Below are 25,489 nucleotides of genomic sequence, written 5' to 3'. Positions count from 1 at the left end.
GTCCCTCTCTGTGATGTGTGAGGGTGCTCACACTACCATTGCTTTCTGTCCAGCTGCTTCCCTGAGGTTTTTCTCTCGGTTAGTGTTCTAGGTGTCAGACAGTCTGTCTGTCTGTCCTGCCTCTTCTGATGCTTGTTCTTTCCAGTCTGCATTCACTGCACTATTCTTCGGCATTTGGTGTGGCCAGCCCATGCAACCTTTTGACATGAAATGAACTGTTTTAGAAGATACTCTTCAGTGCTAGCAGCCCCTCCCTCCTCCTTGCGTGCGTGTGTGTGTGTGTGTGTGTGTGTGTCCAGCTTAAGGAGGCTTTAATTCATCCTCCTGCACGTCTGCGGCGCTTGATTAGAAGGAAGTCGCACATGCCGGACTCACTGCTCTCTTCTATTCTAAGACTATTTGGAACTAATGAGAACGTGATTTCTGGCAAGAGGTATGTCACGTGGAGACACAGACGAGAAGTATCAGCAGGTGGATTCGCCTCTAGCGTTTGCCGTGAGTCAGACACGCACGGTGAATGTAATTAGGTTTACTAAAAGACCTTGTTGACTTTGTGAGCTGGCAGTGTCTCCCTTGCTTCCATACAGTTTTTTGTTATCTGTTGTTGTTGTTGCCTGTGGAGGTGGAGGTGGTGGTGGTGATATTGACTCTGTTATAGGCATGCCTGCAGTCTAGAGCCCCTAATAGAGGTACTTGTGGGAAAGCAGCAAAGGCCTCATCTGAGCCTCTTCTGTTCTGTTCAGCGAATTCATTGGTGCAGCAACAATGCCATATGTGGGGCCGTGCTTGGCAGAAGGAATGCTCTCAGGGAGGGGTGACTCAGAGCCCAAAGCCAGGCTGCACTATTTAGCTGCCGGTGGTGGCAAGGCACTTTAATGTATAATGCCTTGGGCCTATTATCTAACATAAGGCCAGGGACATAAAACTCAAGGACTGATGTCTTACCCATTTCATTAGACCTTAAAGTCTTTAACACCTGGTGGGGCGGTGGGGGGGGGGATTCCTTTTTTCTTTTTCTTTTAAAGATTTATTTATTTATTATATGTAAGTACACTATAGCTATGTTCAGACACTCGAAAAGAAGGCATCCGATTTCGTTACGGATGGTTGTGAGCCACCATGTGGTTGCTGGGATTTGAACTCAGGACCTTAGGAAGAGCAGTCAGCGCTCTTAACTGCTGAGCCATCTCACCAGCCCCTCCTTCCCCCCCCCCCAAAAGATGCTTACCGGATTGGATGATAGATGCGTGATATTTGAAACAACCAGTTTCAGATATGCACTTTGAAATGCTCACTTCTTACTTTATGATTTGACGCAGAAAACGTATAGGGTTTTCTGTTTGTGGTTGGCAATCATGGAGAAGGCCGCCTCACCTGTAGTGGTCCACACACTTTCCTTTAAGGCTGGCAGAGGAGGTTTTTTTTTTTTGTTGTTGTTGTTGTTGTTTTTTTTCCTTTGTGAGGCTTTATAGAATTACTAAAAGTAAACATTTATGACCCACTTTCTGAATTCTAAGCATAGCCTATTCTCAGCATAGCCTATACTTTATTTTGTTCCGTATTGTGGCAGTACTCTATGATATGAAGGCTATTGAGGGTAAGAATCAGCCATTGAAATAAGTAGGAAGTTCTCACTGACTTATGGAACATTTATCCCAGTTGTATCTCTCATGGCAAAGCGTTGAATCCTTTACCCATCACACTGGCCAGGAGCTGGCTCCATGTTCTGCTATCTGCTCTGGTTGGGTTGGAGTAAGAAGGAGTGGGCGGATTTCCAGAGGGAGGCTGCAGATGCTGGAGCTGTAAACACAGGGAACATGAGACTTAAGACCGGGGATAGGCAGGTGTATTGGGCTATATTAGGACAGCCAGGGGAGGCCCAGATGAAGGCACAGAATCTAAGGGGGGCCAAGAGGTGGGCACCTCCAAGTTAAATACAGAGCTTAGCGGAGGTGGCAGCTTCAGACAGGCAGGGGGCTGAGGTGGGCAGAGAACAGAACTGGTCTGCCTTTGAATTGCTTTACCACTGGGAATCGTGAGTCAAACTCTGAGCAAACACTGACACATTTTTGACACCGGGCCTGGAAAAGCCAGTGCGTCCCCAGAGTCAGAGAGGAGACAACATTTGCCAGGCAGCTCTCCTGTCATTGTGGGGCTGCCTCACATGCACCTGTGGATGGCCTCTCCCATTCTGTGGTGTGCACATTTGTCCGTGTGTCCCAGCCTTTAAGTAGGGTTATTGTGCGTCGCTCTCTCACCTGTTGCAAGGTTGGCACGGCTTCGCCATGAGTAAACCCAGGAATCTGAGCTTTTCTCTCACTGAAGTTTCTGGTTTCAACCAGAAGAGTCTTTTGAATGTGCACGGTAGGATCAGTGCAGAGTTTTCCAATGGCCCGGGCCCTCTTCGACACCACAGAGATTCTTATTCAGGGGAGTAAGTACAATTCCCTCCCTTCTGTTCCGTGCTTCAGTTAGAGGAGAAAGGCTTATGCTATTTTAGATGCAGCTGTTAACAACAGTCCTATTTTCTTAAGAGCTGGGCTTGCACTGCTCAATGACAGAGATCCGAGAGCAAGCTGAGGACAATTCTATGATAATGAATAGGAGATGCCTCCAGACGCACAGCTCTTCTGTGTGGGGTCAGTAGTCTCTGCAGAGGACACTGTGACAGACTGGCCCTGTTCCCTGAGTGGACTTACTGTCTATTCCTGAGGAGGAAAACAAAAACCCAGAGGTGAAGGGTGCACAGGGCTTGATAGTTGGGCTTCATGTGTCGGGCCTGGGAAGTGAAGTTCTGATGGGTGTAAGGGACCCATGGCTGGTGACATGACATGTTTTCACGACTGTCGACTCGGGAGTTTGACTGAGCCTAAGCCCAGTTGTCCAATTGCTTGGCCTTCCAAGGAGATAATTGCAGCGACAGGAGTAAACACCCACGCTAAGCACTGAATGTCCACGCTAAGCACTGAATGTTTTAGTAACTATTCCAAGCAAAACAAGACTGGAGCTACCTAGTGTTAGAGTGTGTCTGTATTAACTGTTTCGTGAGTATTGTGGACAGTAACTCTTCCTTAATGATAGAGTCGGAGAAACAGACTACTTAACTTCCTTGTCCATTTGATTTCTCTCCTCTCTTGAGCCATCTCGTTGATCTCGTGAGCAGTAACAAATGTCCATTTCCTTTTGAGACAAATCGGGAAGTGACAGTTCATATTAAAACAGGAAGCCCTTTGGATCACCAGTGTTTTCCTCCCAACACCCCGCACCACGTGTAGCTTTAAAACATGATTTACGATGCATTGGAGTGGTGGGAGAGTCACAGTGGTCAGGTATGGGCTGGAGGCACACAGGCTCCTAGGATTTACCCAGTGTGGTATTTGAAAGCTGCAAGACTTTGATAAAGGCACAAGATCATTGTTTCAAACTAGTGTCACTGGGAACAGTATGGCCGGAGGTGGGGTTCTCTTCTGTCTCTACTCTGGGTGACCTCAGGAAGATCATGGAGCCATGTAACGAGCAGTTCTCCCTGGCTGTTACCTCCTTGGAAGGCCAAGCACTTGGACAACTGGGCTTAGGCTCAGTCAAACTCCCGAGTCGACAGCCATGAAAACATGTCATTGTGCTTTAGCTAATCAAGGGACGCAAACTACTCTTTGCCAAGACCTCCCTCTTGTTTCTTAATCACCGTGCTCTGCCCATACCTGTTCCCCATCGCCATCCTCCGTTGCAGTGATGGGGCGTCACAGTAGCTTAGTCTTCAGCTCAGCTCTCTCCGTTTCAGCCTCCACCGTCCTGGTTCATGTTGGTTCCTTCACATGGGAACTGGGAACCAGAAAAGGAAAAGGGTGGCATCTCTTAGTGAGGGATGTTACCTGCTAATCTGTGTGTCTTTGCTTTGTTTTTATCCATGAACCCATCATTCAGAGTCTCACCCCCATCTCTCTCTCTCTCTCTCTCTCTCTCTCTCACACACACACACACACACACACACACACACACACACACCCCTATGTGCACACAGTGGATGAGTGACACTTCCTTTCATTTCCTGAAGCCCTGGCCACTTTAAGCATCTCTCCTGGCCTTTGCCCCGTGTCATTTGCCCACATCGGTAGTATGTGCCTTTGAAGATGGCAAACAGCGTTCCCACTGTCTGTGCCACCTTCTCCCTTCCCAGTACCTCAGCATACTGAGCCAAGATGCCTCGGGGTGTGCTCAGGTGAGTTGCCTGTCAGCTAGGCCTGTTCCTGTGCCTGGCACCAGGATTGAGGGTGTGTGGTATCTTCCCTTTCTGCCCTTGGTTTTGGGTCCTGAGCCAAGTAAAGAAACTGAAATGTCTTGTTCAACTCTCAGTTGCCAAGTTAGATGCTGCTGCTGCTGCTGCTTTTGCTGTCTGTTACTTTGATGTGTGAATATGAACCTCAGAATTATGGAGATCATCAGTCAGAATTAGGAATAGTTTTAATGACATAGGATTCCATTATGTTGAAAGGTGGTAAAACACAGCTTCAAGGAGAGGTTTGTTAGTTCTCAATCCTATTATGGTAACCTGTTCACATAGGGAAGAAAAACTTGATTCTTTGTATCTTACTTTCTTCGGAAAATCCACTACATTTTATGATTTCATTGTAGATTCTTTCTTACAAGTTGAACACATGATCTATCTATCTATCTATCTATCTATCCATCAATCTGGCATCTATCTTATCTGTTTATATCTATCAATCATCTATTATCAGTGTGCTTATATTATTATTATTATTATTATTATTATTATACACATCAAAATACTTGTTACTTTGTCAACAGAGTTTACAAGTTAGACTGATTATATTGCTAAAAAGGTGGGATTTTGTTACAATTTTGCTTAGACCTCTGAGTTTAAGGAGTATCAGTGGATTTTGTATTTGTATTTAGGAAACCCCAGCATTAGAAGCTGGCAAAATACCAATATAAATGAGCAAAGGATTTTGGAGAAATCATGTATGCATATCTGTAGCTTTACTCCATTTGTATTTTTAAAACAATTAGACATGGATGTGCGACCTGAGCATCTGCTAATGAGCATCCTGTCTGCAAAACCTTTTGTCTAGTGTTGCTACAGGGAAGTGTGCTGGATGTATTTCAGAAGCATCCGCTGCCAGTTCAAAGTGACATTGAATAGATTAGTAGGGTTAGATGAATTGATTCAAGCCATTCATTACTCAACTGGTTAATTGTGTGTTGACTGTGTAGATTAAATACACACAGGGCCCTGGCAGCGTCCTTGAAGCCAGGGCCTTATGGGGGCAGACAACGGATCCCAGGTCCAGCCTTGTTCTCTGTGCATCGAGCAGGGTCGTTCCTGCCTTCTGGGTCCCTCTCACCTATCCTGAGTTGGGCTCTGTTTTGGAGCAGATGGTCCTCAGTAGAGCTGACGTTTGTTGGCACTGTTGTGGCACAGTGTGCCAGGCACTATGTTCAGGGTTTTAAGGCTTGCCTGTTAGTGCTTAGGGCAAGCCTGCTTAGAGACTCTAAGGAGTTTATTAAGGTGCGGTAGTTCTTGGGTGTGCTTCCAGAGGCTGACTTCCTTAAAATGATGTTCTTTCCTGTGAGTCTGATTCCCCTCCAGGTGCTCTGAGCTGGAGACTGCATAGGTGAAGCACAGGGACCCTGGTGACGGGGATGCAGTTCTCTCTTCAGGTGTTTACAGGCTGGGGTAGACAGCCTTGCAAAACTGCCCTTGTCTGGCTTCAGGCTTCTGCTGTTCTTCCCAAGGCAGGTGCATACACAGGATTCTCACGACAGCTCTGTAAACCAGACCTGGGCATGGAATGGCTGCGGATTATTTCTGGTTCTAGGGCCATCCTGTGATCCTGAGGTGGCTGAGGTGGTTGTTATAAACTTATGCCAGCCAGCTGCTGGGCCTCCTTATTTACTGAGTGAGTACCCAGCACTCACTGGGCTGTCTGTGGAAGAGGGAATCACCAATGGAGTGTGTGTCTGCGGGTTCTGACGTCCTTTATTCTGTTCTGTAAGTTTAATTTGCATTTGTCGAGATCACACTAAATGACCCGTAGGCACAGATCCTGTGCTGCTCTGCTGGACGAGGTTTTGAATGACCGTTAGCGGCAGGTGTGTTTGCTTACAGGATACATTTTGTGAGCAGGCTTCTTGGTAATAACATCATTCTGGGCTGGCGCCTTCCCCCATCCCCACCCCGGCTTTCATTTATTTGTTTGTTTGTTTGTTTGTTTGTTTGTTTATAATTTAATGGAGTCACTGTAAATGAGAACAGAAGTTGCCCTGCGTGGGGATGTGCCCAGCTCTCCTCCCTAACACCAGCTCTTCCGTCTCTGTTGGCAGTGAACGCCACACAGTGTGGGGAACTGAGAGTCTGTGCGCAGTGGGAGGAGAACTGTCCTACCTTCCTCCCAAGACCGCTCCAGTCTCGAAACAGTGCATTAGACAAGACACAGGGAAACGATGAATATGAACCGCTAGAAAAATCCAACCTGCTTGATTATATCGTCTTTGGGGGACATGTTTTTATTTTCGACACGGAAGACAAATAAGGGCGACTTTCCACAGAAGCGCAGCTCTCCGTTGCAGCTCCCTGTGGTGCTTGCAGCACTGAACAGCCCCTCCTGCAGTTCATCCTCGCACAAAGGAGATGATGTAATCCCTTTAGCTCTGGCCACGTGGCCAGCATGCCGTCACTGTCTTCACACAGATACCTCTGTGCTGCCACGGCCCTATTGGTTTCTTGCAGCCGCGCATTTGTAATTAAATTGCTTTTCCTTTGTCAGGCTGCCCTTCACATGGGGTCACAGGAATGTGAACAAGGCTATCCTGCTCGCAAGGAGGGATTGCACTGGTGGAAATCATAACCAGAAAAATGACCAGAGTGTGCAAAGCAGCGGAGTCTCCTTGAGTGGTGATGGGGGCAGGGCAGGAATGTTTGGTTGCCAATAGCAACCACTTGCTTCATTATTAGAAGAGAAAACCTCTGGACTTTCTGCTTCTCTCTTTTCCCTTGCTCTGCTGTGACTGGTTGAGGGAAGGGCCAGCAGAGATGTGTGCTGGAGAGGGGAGGAGACAGATGCTCAAGGGTATTCAGCTGGATGTCCATACAAGCACATCCTTTCCGACACCTGAACCCCCGCCGTGTGCGCTGCCTCTGGCCATGCCCCTCTCCACTGTCGTGACTGCATCCCGTGGCAGTCATAGCCACATGACAGCTGCTGTGAGCTGTGCCACATTCCGCCCAGCTCCGGTGCAAGATGCTTGCATGCATTTTCTCTTTGAATGCTCCAACGATTCTCCGAAATGCATGACTCACCCAGGAAGAAACTGCAGCCAGGAGAGAGGAAATGATTGCTGTGGCCCTTCCAAGCCTAAAGTGATTCCACAGAGGAGTCAAAGAAGGGCTAGAAAGACACTGATCCACACATTCAGGCTTGCCGCCTTCTGCAATAAGTCAGTAGTCTCTGGGTCTGTGAACCCACCACAACTGAGGCTTAGTTGTGCAAACTAGCGCTATATACAAGGGTTTAATTTTCCCAGTGGTATTAGTTTAATGACCAGGTGGTACCATCAGAAGATTTAGGTGGCTGCAAGGTGGGGCTGGTGAAAAAGCTCATTGCAGCTCTCACAAAGGTCCTAGGTTCAGTTCCAAGCACCCACATCAAGTGGCTTACACCACCTGTAATTCCAGTTCCAGGGGATCTGACACCCTCTCCCAGTCTCTGTGGGCCCTGGCACACATGTAGTCTACACGCATACACACAGGCACGCTGTTTTAGTTTGTCTCCTGTTTATGTGATAAAATGCTGACGAAAAGCAACTGTGGGCAGAAATGGTTGATTTGATTTAGCGGTTACCCTCATCAGTTGAGGGGTTCCAGGGAAAGAGCAGAAGCAGAGACCATGGGATACCACTGCCTCCTGCCTCAGTTTTCATGGCTTGCTTAGCTTGTTTCTTAGACATGCCAGGACTGCATGTCCAGGGGTGGCACTGCCCATAATGAACTGGGCACTCCTTCATCAGTAACGAATCAAGAAAAGCCTCATAGACTTGCCTAAAGGTCATTTCTCAGATTTACCCTAGTTTTTGTCAAATTCACACACACACACACACACACACACACACAGACAAAATAAATCTTAAAAGAATGATAGGGCTCCATTGATGTCATGGCGACAGTTTTTGAAGTGCAAACATCTGGATCGCATTAGCAAAGCAGCTTCTAAAACCACAATGAGACAGCCCAGGCTGTTGGCCCAGCGTCTCCAGGGACCTTGCCGATAAGTGAGTGGCATTGGACTAATTTTGGTTAGTACTTATGGGCTGCACACAGAGTGACAGAAATAACTCCTATAAATCAGGAATCAGATCCCCTTGATCCCAGGTCCCCAAAGAGCCCTCCTTGCTGGAGAATTTGGACAGAGGGTGGGGAATAGATGTGGGGAGGAAGGCTTGTAGCACAGTGTGCAGTCTTCCCACCTGGCCCTTGTGCCTCGTCTCCTTCCCAAGGCCGCATGCACATTGGGTATATTGGGCTGCATTGTTTCTTTGAAAAGGTTTCTCTGTGAACTGAAGAGTCTTGTGGGAGGAGGGAGGATGTGGTGACCTTCTGCTTCCTGAGTCCTTGGCTCCGTCCATTAGGTTTTGGTGCTTTACTCAGGCTCACCTCTCTCCTGTCTAGGGATGCTATCTGAGGGGTGAAATTTACCTTCCTGGGAGTGGCTGGGGATGGGGCATTTGGAACAGCTAAAGCTGTACCAGCAGATGGCGAAGGGTGGAGGTGGTGATGGTGGAGGTGGTGATGGTGGTGATGGTGGTGATGGTGGTGGTGGTGATGGTGATGATGGTGGTGGTGATGATGGTGGTGATGGTGGTGATGATGATGGTGGTGATGGTGATGATGGTGGTGGTGGTGATGGTGGTGATGGTGGTGATGATGATGGTGGTGATGGTGATGATGGTGGTGGTGATGGTGGTGGTGATGATGGTGGTGGTGGTGATGATGATGGTAATGGTTGTTGGTGATGGTGGTGATGGTGGTGGTGATGGGGTAGGCTTTGGTGTTTGATGGGAAGGAGGAAAGTCAGACCTTCTTTAGCTTTGCTTTCCTTGGTAGAATAAGTGGTGGCTGTCAGGTGAGGCTGAGGGTTGAGAGAAGCCAGGCAGGTGTCATGGTGACTATGGTTCCTAGGTCCTGTGCTTATCTTTTTGCCAGCTGTATGGCCCTGCTCATAGGAATGGCCATCAGTCCAGTCTGGACAGTGACAGTGAAGTCTTAAACAGAGTTTCTTCTCCAGCTACTGATCCTATAAAATAAGACATCGAAATAAAAATCACCAGTTTGGCTTTGTTTATACACAAATATGTTTATAAAATCCAGGGACTGCTTTCTTGGCTCTAAACGCTCATGTAAATCTGTGTCCTGTTCCCAATGTTGAATGACTATGAAATGGAGCATCTTTGCGCACACAGCATTTCAGTGTGCTGGGCATGCTCACCTGGCAGGTGCACACAGAGAATCACTTTTCCTTCACGGCAGCTCCCCACCAGTCCCTTTCTGAGTCTCTCCAGCCACACCCAGTCACATTCCTGGCCTCCTTGGTTTGTTGGTTTTGGGAGAACTGCTCAAGTTTGCAGTAGTGGGGTACTACTGAGAGCCAGACTCTGTAACTCATTGGTAACTGCCAGAGTACCAGGAGTTCAGAAAGCTGAGCTTAAGAATCTTGAGGTGGCCGGGCGGTGGTGGCGCACGCCTTTAATCCCAGCACTTGGGAGGCAGAGGCAGGTGGATTTCTGAGTTCGAGGCCAGTCTGGGCTACAAAGTGAGTTCCAGGACAGCCAGGCCCATACAGAGAAACCCTGTCTAGAAAAACAAAAACAAACAAACAAACAAACAAAAAAAAAAAACCCAACCAACCAACCAAACAAAAAAGAACCTTGAGGTGACCACACCTATGGGGTTCCACTAATGCCCTTGATGAGGTACCAGTTTTAAGACCCATCTTTCTGATGTTTCACATAGCACAGCATACTTTCTACTTTTGATTCTCATAGATTCAGCAAAACATCCAGTCCTGGAAGTTATTAGAACCTTGCTATTGAAACAAGTTCTCACCAGGTAGATCTCACTATGCTGGAACTCGCTATTGCAGACCAGGCTGGCAACAGACTCACAGATACCTGCCTGCCTCTGTCTCCTGAGTTCTGGTGTTAAAGGCCTAGACTACCGATCCTTGCTAAACAAAAACAGACAGTTTTTAATTTTGTGTATGTGTGTGTACTTGAGTGCAGTTGCCTGAGTTACACGCAGGTGTGAGTTGCCGTGTGTGCTGCGAATCAAACACAGGTCATCCGTCCACAAGAGCAGCGTGTGCTACTAACTGCAGAGCCATCTCCTAGCCCCCAACACCTTGTCTTGGGCATCTCCTGTACATCCAACCTTCCCATATGTGATTACTCTGTTGTAGTCAGTGCTCTGTTGCTGTAAAAAGACACCATGATCATAGCAACTTGTTAAAAAGGAGCATTCAACTGGGCGTAGCTATGGTTCCAGAGGTTTAGTCTGTGGTCATCATGGTGGGAGCATGGGGGCATGCAGGCAGACGTGGTGACTGAGAGTTCTAGATCTGGATCTGAAGGCAGGAGAGAGAGAGAGAGAGAGAGAGAGAGAGAGAGACACAAGAGAGAGAGAGACAGAGAGAGAGACAGAGACACAGAGACAGAGAGAGACAGAGACAGAGACACAGAGACAGAGAGAGAGAGACAGATATAGAGTGCTCCAGCCAGCCAGCTAAGTACTGGGCTTGGCTTGGGCTACTGAAACCTCAAAGCCCACTCCCAGTGACACACTTCTTCCAATAAAGCCACACTCTTTTCAAACAGTGCCTCTCCCTAAGCATTTGAATATGTGCACCTATTTGAAGCCATTCTTATTCAAAGTACCACTTACCAATTTTCTCAGTAGACACAGCTAACACAATAGTTAAAGAGGACCCTGTGTGAGAATTTAGATAGGTTCTATTGGACAGACATGAAAGGGAGTCTGAGCTGTCGCAGCCTACTTTCTGAAGGTCATTTTTGTTTTGGGGGTGAGAGTGGAATGACAACTAATATTTTTATTCAAGATGCTATGCTAAGAAAATTTGGACTTATTATTGTGTTGGAAGAACTTATTCTGAGGTTTTAGTTTTAATTGTGTATGTTCATGTGTGTGCTTGTGTGTGCGTGCAGTGCCCTTGGAGATCAGAAGGAGGCATTGGATTCCTCTTAGAACTGGTGTCACAGACAGTTGTGAGTCCTGGGAACCAAATTTGGGTCCTCTGCTTTTAACAGTTAAGTCATCTCTTCAACCTCAACATAGTTACTTTATAACTTCCTCAGGTTGAATTTCTAATATGATAAACATCCATGAATTATGTGACTGTGGTATGTGTAGAGCCATGGTTAATAGCTGGAGCCCACACAGATCAGCTCTGGATGCTTAAGACTGTGGGGGATATAAAGAAGTCTTCATTGGGTGGTAGGAGATGAGGTCTTCCCTCCAGAGAGTACCAGGCGAGGTTCCTGTGATAGAGGGATGCTCAGAGAGTGGGATGGTGCGGAAGGCTGTTCCTACTGGAGAAGGGCAGGAAGGTTCCTAGCTTGTTCTCCTGTCTCTGCTCCAACTCACACCAGTAGTTATTGTGCACTAAATAGGAATTTATGAGTTCCCTGGGACTATAATACCCATTTATAGCATTATTAATCTGAGAAGATTTATTCCTGAAATTGAGAAACAACACGCTTTCTCCAACAACTTGGAAAGTCCATGGCTGTTGGAAGTCCGGCACTGCTTCCTGAAGATCCCCAACAGTTCGTTGTTGGTCGTTACCGTTAAGGATCTGAAATAGGTGGAAACACTAAGGGAATTCAGTTAGGATACAAATAGAAAGGGAAACATCTGGGATATCCGGGTTTCAGTCAGATGGGGATGATCAAATACAAAAACCCAGTGTAGAGTTTGGGACCTAGGAGAGAGTTCAGATCAATTTATAAGACATTCATTAACCAGCTCGCTTTTTGGTTGTTTGTTTCTTTTTAAAAAGATATTTTAGTAAAGGGCAAGAAATAGTTACATCCATGGAAAGTGACTTCTCTTACAGATGGGACAAACTTTAGAAAAGAAGTAGAGAGGAACTTGAGAATAGGAGCATGGATTTCACCCTCTGCCCAGAAGTGCTCTGGCAACGAGCTCCGGAGACACAGCCAGGGCTGTTCACTGCAGTGCGTTTTTAATAACAGGATTGGGCGACAGCTCAGTTTGCAGCGACGTTCCCGAGCAGGTGCTGGACTACAGTGACGTCACATGGAAAATGAAGCTCAGCACAAGGGTGGGTCAAGGCAAGCTTCGGGCGGATGGACACAGTGTGACTGCACACTTGAAAAGATGAAAGATCTGCCGAGAAAAGCACGATGAGTGCTTATCTGAAAAGTCAATGCAGGCTTAGTCTAGAGCCAGTGGCCAGGGGGTAGGGGTGGGGGTGGGGTGGGGTTCTGGGGTATTGGCTGGGCTAGCGATCGTAAACAAGGTGGGGCTGCAGACGTGTGCACGTGACACATACATGCACATATGCCTTCATGTATGAACAACACTCTGGTGCTCCTACACGGCCAGGGTCCATGGCGGACAAAAAGACTAACAGCAATTGACTTGAAAGCCCTTCTGTTTTACTATTAAGTAAGTAATCGAGTAATCAGAGCTCCAGGGCTCGGAGCGTTCATTTGCTACATAAAATAGCAACCCCTTGTCCTTCCCGTTTTAAGGTTTAGAAGGTTGCATAACAGCCGGGCGTGGTGGCGCACGCCTTTAATCCCAGCACTTGGGAGACAACGGCAGGTGAATTTCAGAATTTGAGGCCAGCCTGGTCTACAGAGTGAGTTCCAGGACAGCCAGGGCTACACAGAGAAACCCTGTCTCGAAAAAACAAAACAAAACAAAAAACCAAAAAAACAAAACAAAAAAGAAAAAAAAGAAGGTTGCATAGTGTTTTTGGTTGCAAAGTTGACTGATGTCATGCCACCAGCTTCCATGATGCCTCCTGGTCTGACTTTCAAGAAGAACTTAGTTTGTTTACCCACCACTTTAAGGGATTGTTTTCTGATGAGTGCTGTCTGTAGAGTGGGCCAAGGGCGTGATGTGGAAGCCAAGTATACCACAGGCATCATTAGATTTGCTCAGCAGAGTGAAGCCAAGGGTAGGGAAGAGCTTGCTCGTGTTTGATTATCTATTAAAGGTGGACCATAAAGGGAAACTGAGTCAAACAAGCCCACGGAGGCCTCCCTGCTTCCTGGATGTCATAGCCAGGTAAAAGCTTTTTTGGTGGTGGTAGTGGGTTGTCCATCTCTCCATCTTCAAGGAGGAGTGGAGTTCCTGACACTAGTGCTTATAAGCTCCTGTGAGAGGCAATGAAGAGAGATCAGAGATAGGCGGCGACCTAGGCTCACCTTTCATTTCCTGTTGTATCTGTCATGTTGTGCCATGGAAAGAGGCAGGAAGCTGAGGATGCCCTGGTGCGGGTGATGGGTGGGGAGGGATGCTTCTAAGGAGTTCTCCTGTTGAAATTGCCTCATGCGTTGCTAGGTAATTTATAGTCAGTCTCAAAAGGGAATGCCCAAGGTTAATGTACCATGACTGTGTTGATTTCTAAAATACATCTTTCATGGGGAATGGGTGGCCTTCAACAGTGGCTTGTCTCAGACCTTGCTTTTCCTTTGTAAGTAATAATCCCTTGCCTTCTCCAACACTAACCTCAGGTGAGTGAGCACAAGGTTCCTCAGACCAGCCTCTTAAAGCAGGGTTGGCATCCAAAAGTGAGACCTTCCTCAGATCCGCTGCTGATGGTGGGGCTGAGTGGGCCTGGGAGCTGCAGTCCTGGGAGCAGGAGCCCTGGAGATTATTTTCAGAGACCCTTATTGAGGTGAAATCTGGACTCTTGACTTTGCCAGAAGAATGTCAGGGCCTGTCAGTGTGAAGCAGACTTGGGCTTTGTAAGATGTTTTGACATAGGTAAAGCATGAGCAGTTTGTGCTGTGGTGTGTGTGTGTGTGTGTGTGTGTGTGTGTGTGTGTGGTCTTTGAGGAAGGAAAGTACCTATAAGTGTATGTGTGCTTCACAAGAGAGCTGCATGTAATTGTCTCAAGAGTTGCCATTTGGTGATTTATTTTTTGAAGTTACCCCTCAAAAGGTTGCTAAGAACTTTGATCTTTTTTCTTTTTAGTTTTTGGTAAATAAGGCTGTAAGATATTTCCTAAGGTTATTGGGTAGTTTATTAACAGGCTGATAAAACCACAGATCATAGGGGTTAAACAATGAGTAAGACTTTTTTTTTCCTTCTGCAAATGAAATTTATAGTCTTGTTTATGAGATTCCCAGAAAATTGCAGATGTATAGGTGGGGAAGGAGTGAAGGGAGACGAGACATGTCTCTGTATGGAAGTAAAAGTAATTCTGTATTGGTGAATTTATAGTAGATTTGTTAATGTGGCTAGAATTCTTCACTCAGAGTTGTCAAGAAGCCTCAACCAGACTGTAGGGTTAGAAACCTTACAGCGGTTCTCAACCTTCCGCATGCTGCAACCCTATCATAGAGTTGCTCATGTTGTGGTGACCCCCAGCCATAAATTTATCTTCATTGCTACTTTATAACTGTAATTTTGCTACTGTTATAAATCATAATATAAAATCTGATATGCAGGATATCTGAGGTGTAGGAAATGTCAAGATAGCTGTGAAAGGTTCAGGGTCTTGCTCCACAGGTTGAGAACCAATGTCTTATGTCCTTTCGTTTCATCCTCTCTCGGAACCATCCTTCTGTCTGTCCATCTGTCTCTCTATCTATCGCCCATTACACCCAGCCTGGTGGGAGGTGAAGCCATCTCAGGCTCCCCATTTCACATGGAAAGTGTGGGAAACTTAGCCTCTGCCAGTGTTCCCCAGGGTGGCAGGCAGCTGACCCAGACAGCTTCGTCCCTGAGCCCTGCCTCGAAGGAGATACTAACTTTGAACTGTGGTGTTGCTTTGAGGTACACATAAAACTTCAGTGCTACTCACCTCTGCCCACCACGTTGTCGGAACCCTACTTGACCCCCTCTCCCCATCTGTTCTTCAGGCAGTAACTTATAACCTCTAGATGCAGCACCTGGAGCAGGGAGCTGCTGAGGAGGTCTTGCTTGGTGTAGGGCCTGATACAAAGCTGTAGAAGGGGAGAGCTACCAAGTGAGTGGGTGTCCATGCCACACCCACTTAAATGCCCCTTCAGTGTTCCCACTTCTTTCATTCATACTAAGTTTAGTTTGCAAAAGGATTCCTTATGCTTTTGGTAGAAAAGATTCTGATGGTGACATGTTCCGCTGTAAGTGACAGTGTTTAGGAGAAGAAACGAGGAAAACAGAATTACCACCCCATAGCATGCCGCTCTGCTGAGCTGCAAACAGCTGAATTCTCTCTCTCTGCCCCGACCCCCACCTCCAGTGTCTTGAAAGGGACCTATGACAAGCGGGAAGAGACGTCTGTGTGGCCTCAGCATGAGGGTCAGTGGCCACAACCACCAGAAGCCTCTGTCCTTTCTTAGTGCCCAGCTGGAGTAGTAAGAGAACATCCCACCATTAGAGCTCTTCCTTGGTAACTTAGCCATACTCTCTCAAGTCAGGACAGTTACCACAACTGCCCAGAGTCTAGCCCTGCTCTGAGGGGGCCGCAGAGCACCATGGGCAAGCTTGTGTGGAGCCTGTCCTGGCTTTGACTTACTAAGTTCCAGCATCCCCAGAGAGTCTAGGAAGGTGATGCACTGTGGGCAGGATGGTCATATCCCAAGGCTTACCTGAGTCCTCAGGCAAAGGATGCTTAGAGTCGCACCCCTCCTCTCCTCCCATCTCTGCTGGCCTTTGCACCCAGCATGCATCTTCCTTTGGACCAGTGAAGATGCTTCATGATACCAAGAGGGAGGCCAGTTCTTCCACATGTGGTCCACTCTTATGCAAAGGAAGATAGCTCAGTGGATGAAGTCTTGCCCCTCAGTGTAAGGACTAGCCGTAATAAGATACCTGGTATCCACATGAATACTGATGGCCATGAAGGGATTCCCTGGGGCAGGTCACTAGGTTAGGGTAACCAGGAGAATGTTGTGTTCAAGTGTGAGACCCTGCCTCAATGTATACTGTGGAGAGCAGTCAATGAAGGCAGTTATTTCCCTTGAATGTTACTAGATCTTTTTTACTTAACGGCCATATTTTATTCTGTCTTTAAAAAGCCCTTCCTTTTCTAAGCGTGGAAAGAGGATTTGAGGTGCAGTCGCAGTTGCAGGAGATGAGGGGATGGTGGGTTGAGGTGGTGGATAGAGAAGGGAAATGGTGTTCTCTCTCTTGTTAACTTGAGCAGGTTTTCCTCAGCCGCCATACTCTGTAGTGTCTTACCCTCTTACCAGGATCCAGCAGGAAAGGAAGTCACCCAGGCCTGTCTGATGTGATTTTCCCTGCTCTGAAATGGGCGTAGGGCAGGGCACCAGGCCTGGTTAAGTGTTGAGTAAATTAATGGCTTTAGCTTTCAAGGCCGTATGCCGCCCACATTGGGATAAAGCTATAATCTTGAGGCAGCTGGACAGGTTCATTACCCATGAGCAAAGTTATGCTGGTCCTGTTTCTTGGACAGGAAGCCATTAGCCTGTAGGATCGCGTCAGGGCTAGTGTTTCTTCAGCAGTCACATCTTCCACCACATAGAAGGACCTGGAAGAAAATGTCAGACTTGACTGTTTAGAATTCAACCTAAAATCAAACAAGTTATGAAGCATGAGTTGTCCTCCCTAGGTTTCTTACACGATTCCACATCCCCTGCCACGCCCCACCACCCCCCCCCCCCCCACCAGAAATTACCTGGATGGCCCACCTTGATTGTGACTGGTCCCTCAGCACAGATGAACTGCAGCGCACACTAAGAAAACAGGGACAGAACTGTCAAGGCAAGTAGGGTGGCTGAAGCACGGAAGGACAATGTCAGCTGTGTCTTGGGCCTCCATGTTCCGGGTCTTGCCTTGGTCGTCTGGGGTTTATTTCCATGCCAGCGACGATGCAGTGCTTGGGTGGGAACGGGTGGTAGTTAAGATTGTCCAGCTAATCACAGCCTCCCCACCTCAGATCAGTAACAGCAGCGCGTGCCCAGATGCGCACCTGTCAGACGGACCCGCCTGGGAGTGGAGTCGAGGCTGTTCTCTGCTCTCGTGCATGTTTTGTTCTCTATTCGACGATAAGCGTCTTCAAACAGGGACTGTGCAGGTTGGGGAATCCCCAGGGCTTAGCAGATCAGTGTGTGTAAAAGTTCTGTCTGAACACGAGCGCCAAGTGAACCAAACAGCTCGAGGCTCCATCGGGGAACTGGCTACTACAAAGTTCTGCCACATTCTTGGATCTCATTAAAGATACGCCCTTCTAGTGAGTTTCATGTTGGAATTAAATCCATGAAGCCTTTACCTCATTGACACATTTAAGGGTCCGTGACTTACTGGAGTGTATTTGTAACAGACAGACCTACAATATCCTAATTTTGCTGAATATTTAGCAACTTTGGTTTATGTATAAACAAGATAATGATTTAAGTATTGTTTAGATGTAACTCGTGGCCACTCAAATTAATTGATTACTTATTAAGACTCTCAGCCTTGAGTAGTAAAAGCAGAGGCTGACAAGATAGGCAGGGCCCCTGAAGCCCGGGGAAGTCCCCTGCAGGAAGGAAGTCCCCAGCCACAACCCAGGTCACAGGGGCTGAATTGACAGTTTACATGTTAGAGAAGCTAGAAGTCTTGTTGGTGGTTCGAGGATAGCCAGACCTACAAAGAGAGACCCTGTCTCGAACTACAAGCAAGCAAAAGAAGTGGGCAGGAGCCAACGTAGGGGTCAGGGACACTGGTGTGGCGATCAACTATAATAATCCGTAAGATTTACTAATGTGTAAGGTAATAAGATTTGGAGCTTAAATCCAAACCGGTGCTCATTGCTGGGATCAAGTCCTTTGTCCCGTGGCATCTGAAGTCTCAGAAGCCTTGGTTCTCCTTATTTGTTTCCTGTCTTTCCTAGTAATGGTCACCAACAGGCAGGCGGACACGACCGAAGCAAGCCTGTTGGCCACACCTCGCACTCACAGAAGTTTAAGTTGTGTTCCGTTCCTGTTGCAGAAAACATATGGCAGAAACCCCGAGATTCGTTCTGTCAGCTGTTCCACTTGAGCCCTCTGGGACTCGGGGACTTGGGACACATATGTGCTGACATGTAAAACAAAGAAGTTCTGTCTGGAGTTGTGTGGAGTTGACGTAGCTTCGTTCCCTCAAGCCCAGGCTGGTCACAAAGTCTCATGACTAAAGCATTTCCTTGCAACTGTTTTTGGGTGAACCCTGCTAACTGCAGAGAAGCAGGCCTCTGATGCCTGCACACTTCCTGCTCCTGCTCCCCCCCCCCCCCTCTCTGCAGTGAAAGTGCAGAAATGAGCCTCCTCCTAAGCATTCTCCCTTCGTATGCTCCACCCTTCCTTCCTTCATCAGAGGTGAGACCAACAGTGATTAGGGCAGAAAATAATGTTTTAATTACATTGCAACAACCCCAAAGTAAAACCTTTTCCTATCTTAAACTACAAATGAAGGACTCGTCGTTAAGTACACGAGACAGCAAGAGAACCAGTCACTTTTAGTGCCTGGCCATTGTGAGCAGGTTGGCAACTTTAGAATATGGTTAGTTCTGTGTTTTTGTGAACTGTACTCAGGAGCCCAGTTGTAGACTGGTGGTGAGGTTTGCCAGCTGCAAAGGGTGTTGTTTTCCTAGGGTTAAATGGCTGCTTGGGGTTTTCTGCCGTGCTCCCCATACGGTGGGACACAGTGCCCAGTGACTGTGACCAGTATTTAGGTCATTTCCAGGATGTGGCAAAGGCTTGAGTGCTACAGGCGCTGAGTGGGTTATGTATCCAGTATTAGGGTTCCCAGTGTGTGCAGTGTGCACACGTATTTCTGGGAACAGGAATGATGGGAGTGGGTTTTTGGTGATGCGTGTAGGAGTTCAAAGGGTCAGAAGTTGAGCGTCTGTCTGGTTGGGATTCTTTCATTTTCGCCTGGGGAGAGAATAAGTATTGGCAAGCGAGCGAGGCTGCACAGGAGGCAGATGTCACATCTGAAGGATTATGTCATGTCAGGGAGTGTGTGTCTTACGGGAAGGCATCAAGAAGCCACAGAGGGGCATCGTGGAAAACTTATGGAGAGCAGTAGAAGGAGGTGTGAGCTAGAAGCCGATTTCAAGGCGAGTGGTGGGGTCAGAAGGACTACTGACCACTGATTAGGAGGCTGCAGATACAGCAAGGCCACCTGCGGGAATTCCACGGTGGGGTGGAAGGCAAGGGGAGCCAGGCGAGGCTATTTAAATGAATGAAATGCTTGATGTGATAATGGATCAGGATTTCTCTTAACAATCAATCTTGGTTGGGCTGGTATCCATTCACATAGCTCAGGGATCGAGTTTTATCGCTCTGGGTCAATTCCCCGGGCTCTTCTGCAAAGCAGTCTGTGGATCAGGTTGGCTTTACTGAACCATGTGTGCATGTATGCATAAGTGAGAGGCACATATGTAATTAGGGTGGCGTCTGCTGTCAGGCTTTATAGCACACATGCACACAGAGAGACACAGAGAAAGAGACAGACAGACAGACAGAGGCACAGGGAGATGGGGGGGGGGGGGACAGGTTGCCCATGTGATTTATTTTGAATCACTTAGTCAGAGAAATGCAATTTCTCTGTTTGCTTCTTTGTTGGTCTGGGATCAGAAGATTAAGGGTGCCCTTGGCCATATTTCCTTTTTATTTTATGAAACTAGAAGAAGCTGGAACCCCTTTTATAATAATAACCACTATATAATAATAGCCGTTATACAATATAATGCCTTTGGACAACTGGCCTATTATATATTATGAATTAACTTCCAATGTACCATTAATGCATAGTTAAAACATCAACAAAGTCTACTGATTTCTTCGTTCGTTTAAGGCATTTGTAATACTCTTAACAAGCCTTTCATCCTTTGGCAGTTCAGCTTGTCCTGTATACTTTGTGGGTAAGAAATGAAAAGCCAGAGCTATATGTTGACGTTTCCTTGAGTCAGTAAAGCTTGTGCTCTTCTTAACTGTGTGCTGTTATAGGCTGTCACTAATAAGACAGGATGAGTTAGCCAATCAGGTGGTTATTACTAAACATTAGAATCCGCTTTGTCGTTATTTCCATGTGGTGGTTTGTGGACACATCTACATTCCCGGTGCATGTGATTCATCCTCGTGTCCAATCTGGGGTCATATAATTTTGTAAAAAATGACATAAGCATCAGTTGATTGTGCTTGCATTTTTTTATATCTTAGTAAGCATTCTGGTGAAAATGTAACCTTTGTTCTCTAACATTCTTCCATAATTAAATGCATTCACAGAAGATTCCGATCCATTAAAACACTTCCTTCCTGTGACACTGGCGTGAGCTTTACACGGCCACCCCACCCCCACCACACACACCTCGCTAGCACTGCCTCCCTGCAGTGGAGCAGCATCCTGCAGGCTCTGCGCTGGAGCGGCTTGCTCAGACAGGGTGACGTCACCCTCTCTGCCGGCAGTGCGAGGGCGGGGCCACCGCACAGATGTGGAGTTTTATCTCCTGCCCTTTGTGTTCCGGAGCTCTGCCAATTACCTAATGAGTAAAATTCGGTAATTACCACCAAGGCTCGTCAGTAAGAGCAGCTACCAGCTTACTATTTAACATTTTTGCTGTGGTTGCTTTAGAACGCTGCCTTAGTTATTAGTCTTACTTGTAGCATAACCTGTGCTTCCGTCAGCCATGCTTCAGTCTTTCCCACAGGCGATTTTTCGGTTTAATAAATGTAAGGTGGGGGTAGCTGACAGGCTCTGAGACCTACGAGGTGGCTGGGAAGCAGTCTGTGGGTGACTGACAGACAATTCAGAACAAGGCACACGGGCAACTTTATCAGGAGCTCTATCTGTGGAGGAATAATAGGGCTCTTAAATACCATGTTTTCCTAAAAGAAAAAAAAATTAAGTCAGCGAATGATTATGTGAAATTCAAAATGATTAAAATCTGCTAGAGGTCCTGAGTGGATTACCAAAAGAAGCTGTTTTAGTTTTAAACTTACTCTTTTTAACACACACACACACACACACACACACACACACACACACACACACATATATATGTATGTATATGTATATATGTATATATTGTATATGAGTACACTGTAACTGTCTTCAGACACACCAGAAGAGGGCATCGGATCCCATTACAGATGGTTGTTGTGGTTGCTGGGAATTGAACTCAGGACCTGGAAGAACAGTCAGTGCTCTTAACCACTGAGCCATCTTCCCAGCACCAAAAATCTTACCCTTACCTCAGATAATTAGCTTCATCTTAGGTCTTTGTGCACATGTACACGGAAAGTGCTATTGGGTCAACGAGCTGAGTGATGAGTGAGCGCTCACACAACCTGGAGATGTCCCGTGGTGCGGCTCCTCCTGGGAGCAACCAAGATGGAGGGCTGCTGCTCCTTTATTGTTGGTTGATGTTAAAAATGGAAGGCCACCGTGGTGGTCAGTGAGCTCTGTGGCTTGCTGGGAACGGTTCTGTTGGAGTGGCACCGCAGCCCTGACACAGAGTCTGATGACCAAAAGGGCACAGTTGATCTGACCACTGCGCTGTTGGGTTGTTGACATTCCAGCTCCCCCCACCCCCATTCACCCAAAAGATTTCCCATTGTCAGAGACAACTGTGGGATCTCTCCTCCTGGAGCAAAGAGGGTAATTTTCCCTCTTACAGCTGTAATCATGGTGTGACTGAAGGCTAAATACCCAGAGCTGATCTTTTACAGACTGAAATAGAAAGTCCTGGAGGACACTGGGCGAGCGGCGGCGGGGGTGGGGGTGGGGGACGACGGACAGGGACGCAGACTCTGGTAGTTTGTTCCTTTTCACCCGGTACTCAGAGGTTTGGATACTCGCACCTACTTCCGTCTAAAGCGAGTTCCCCGAGTGAGAGGAAGATGGAGGCTATCCATTTGCTGCATGGTTGGCAGCTTCTGAAACAGGAGACATTCGGTGGCGTGGTCTTAGTATTTATCCCAGGCTTACTGCTCCTGGCCAGATAGCATTGTAAACATGTAACACGATCCACTCTGTTGTTTAACATCAGGGTTGAGCTGTCTTAGATGAAACTATTAAGATATTTAATTTACGTATGCACATTTAGAGAAGGGGAAGGAGGGAAGGGGAGAGTGGACTTGAAGCCAGAACTTCCCAGAGCTCTCTTTACACAGTCATCCCTCTGCTAACCAAGGCCTAACTGCAAATGCCCTCTCATGAGCATCCTCAGCACACACATTGTAGGCCTGACCCAGAAAGTAGTGCTTGTCAATCACTCCTTCCCTGGGACCCATCGTGCCCCACAGTAGTGGTTCATGAAAGCCTACACCAGCTTCCTTACCTTTCTGCTCACATTATTGTAGGTTTTATGTAACTTAAACGTTCAGAAAATGGGCACAGCTAAATGCCCCTGATCTTGGTGGTTGCCTTCCTTGCCTGCTGCCCACCTTTTGCCCACCCTCTTCTAACCTCACCAACTTCTCTGTGCGGTCCTTGTCCATCCGCAGACCCTCTTGGTCATAGAAGTAAAAGTGTGGCTACTCCTTGGTCTCTGGGACAGAGATATGGTGAAGAATCTCAGAGGGATCTCTTCTAACTGAGTTTGTAGTGGGTGACCTCCTGTAATCCCAGCAAGAAGAAATGCCTCCAGGAGAAGACCATTGAACCCAGAACCTAAAGCCTTTTAATTCACGAGCCAAGGAAGTCTTAGGTATCTGGCCTTTCTGTACTGTAGTCCAGAACCCATGGAGTATAGCAAAAAGCTGTTTATTTTTAATTTCTAAGAAAAATTATTTTTAAACAGCTGCACACTCTGACTTCATAAGTATTCTCTAGGGCATAGACAAGAACCTGGGTGAACATTGGCTTGTTGGACGTGTCTGTTCGCGACCCTGAACAGTAGAAAAGGATTTCTCTTGTCAGACATCTTTAGGTTTGACCTATAGCTGCAGGTCACTCCATTCTCACTGGGATCCCCCAGCTTATGAGCCTTCTCATCATCTGCATTGGCTACAGGCTGTCACCAGCCTGACGCCACTGCCTTAGCTGTACCGCCATCTTTACCACGAGCGGTACTGAATTAAAGTGGTACTGAGTTACCTCGATGGATGGGGAGCTGCTGAGATTAGCTTGAATTTATTCAAGAGCTCTGGAGGCACTGGGGTGAAATTGTAGCCCTCTGGCTCGGGTATCTGCCATCTAGAAACCAGAACTGCTTCTCAGTCTGGTGGGTTGCCAGCACACAGCCATGGCGGTTCACACAGAAAAGTTGGTGCACTAGAAAGTGAAGTGGCCTGGTGACCTGAAGACCTGAGCTCTGGCTCAAGTCTGTTATTCCCTGGCTGGGTCATGCCAGAAGTCCTCTCAGGGCTTTGGTCCTTGCTGCCTGCCTCTGCCTCAGGAATGCTGGGATTAAAGGTGGCTATTGCCACCTGCCTGGCTCAGATGCTTGATTTTTTTTTTTTTTTTTTTTTTTTAGAAGGGCCACAGGGAACTTGTGTTTCATGTATGAGGCTTGGGAAAAGCTGGAAGCTTGGGCCACTGACTCTGATACTTAGTCTGAGGACTCTTTCTCCCAGATTTCTCCTCTCGGTTTCACATACCACAGTGCAGTCCTGAGCATGTAATCTAGTTTGGCCTTACACTGGGCTCTGTCCTCTCCACCAGCCAGAATAAAGTTAGAGCAGTGAATTCAACATCATGCGCTTCTCCAAGTGCACATCCCCGGATTTGATTGAATTCGGGTGCCTTGACCTAAGGGCCCTCCTGTGTTAGCTTCCTCGTTGCTGGGATTACAGTTGTGTGACAGCGTGCCCGCCTGGTGAGAGACTGTCTATCAGAATATGAGAACTGGGCCAGTGAGCACACTAGAACTCCACTTATTTAATACTCTTTACTTAGACCACATCTTTTACCAGTTGTGAACATGAAAAATAATGTTTCAGATCTTTTCCTTGTACTATTTGACAAAAATGGAAGGAAAAAAAAAAAAAAACCAGGCCTGGGGGAGCTGTCTTGTGTTTCTCTGAGAGTATGTTAGTGATGGCAGATGCAGCTCTGGTTGTAATGGGCATTCAGCCCTAGAATGGTGACCTCCCTTAGAGTATCCTAAGGCATGAGCACGAGGGAGAAAATCTTTCTCCCACGTTCCTAGGTGGGTGCTCTCCTGGTGGGCGGGCTGGGCATATTTAGGCCGCAGCTCACTCTACTTACGCATTGGCTTGTCCTAAGTTGTAGGCAGTATTCTGGCCTCTCGTAAAATTGAAAATTGTTCCCTGGCTTTCTAAGATTTTCTGTTCTTCAGTCCATGGCCTTGGCCACCTCGGAAATTGGAGTGGCAACAGGCTAGCTTAGTCATTGATGCTCTTCTTCGGGGTATAACCCAAAAAGCTTAGAAGGAGCGAGCCAGGAGGGAGCACTGGCCAGTGTGGGCTGTGCATAAGCCCCTCTGTGTGCCAGGCAAGTACTGCTATTAACCAGGCTGAGGAGACTAAGAGTAGGCATCGAGCTCCCTCTAGAGGCTTTGCTGGGCTACAACAAGCAGACTTTTCCAAAAAAAAAAAAAAAAAAAAAAAAAAAAAGCTGCCAATGCCAATGCTGCAGCCTTCTCTGGCAGTTACCTAAATTCCACAAGGTTAAAAGGAAGATTTGGCAAATGATTGGAACTGATTACATATTGTGTCTTCCGGGGACAAGCTACTATGGCTAGCATGGCTTAGAGTCTTCAGGGGCACTGTCTCTGGGCATGTGTAATGACCATTATTCAGCACTAAAATAGAAGAAAATGCTGGGGACAGTCTCGTGTGTTCACACAGGGACAGACAGGTTCCCTAATTGATTCATTGGCTATGATGACAGTTGACGTTTGGCACTGGGTAACATGGGCCTTACCTGTCAGTCAGGCAGCCTGGTGACGCTTTTCTCTCTGTCTTTCAGGGTTTCGGAAAAATGATGAAATGAAAGCTATGGATGTTTTGCCAATTCTGAAGGAAAAAGTCGCCTATCTTTCAGGTAAAGTCTGACTTTCTAACCTGCTCTACTTGACAGCGGAGTTTGATTATAAAGTCCCTCGCCTATGAAAGCATCGACATTTGATGGACCTTTAAAATCCTTTATTCGTGAAAAATTAATGCCCAAGGCATTTTTAAGGCAGCGTGAACATCCTAAGCCAGCTAGTGTTGCTGATCAAACTACATGTCTGTCACTCTGTAAACATTTGGCTGCGTTGCCGGAGCCGTTAAGTGGAACAGCTGCTTGTTAAACACCTCAGTGTCAGCAGTTGGGAGTGTGAC

General features: G+C 47.1%; 1 protein-coding gene across 9 annotated transcripts in view; it reads left to right on the top strand.

Moving 5' to 3' along the window:
* Trio (triple functional domain (PTPRF interacting)) overlaps positions 1-25,489 on the top strand; it is a 295,200-nt gene that overhangs the window by 81,424 nt on the left and 188,287 nt on the right. For all 9 annotated transcript variants that reach the window (XR_001781509.2, XR_001781508.2, NM_001081302.1 and 6 more), the window contains exon 2: positions 25,134-25,208. Coding sequence is in view for 7 of the 9 variants with exons in the window: in NM_001081302.1 (NP_001074771.1) it covers positions 25,134-25,208 (75 nt within the window). In the remaining 2 variants the exon portion in view is untranslated. The remainder of the gene's footprint in view (positions 1-25,133; positions 25,209-25,489) is intronic.

This window comes from Mus musculus, chromosome 15 (assembly GCF_000001635.26).
Source record: "Mus musculus strain C57BL/6J chromosome 15, GRCm38.p6 C57BL/6J".
In the NCBI taxonomy this organism is placed as follows: Eukaryota; Metazoa; Chordata; class Mammalia; order Rodentia; family Muridae; genus Mus; species Mus musculus.
The sequence above is the reverse complement of the archived record's forward strand: the minus strand, read 5'-3'. Positions and strand labels throughout refer to the sequence as shown.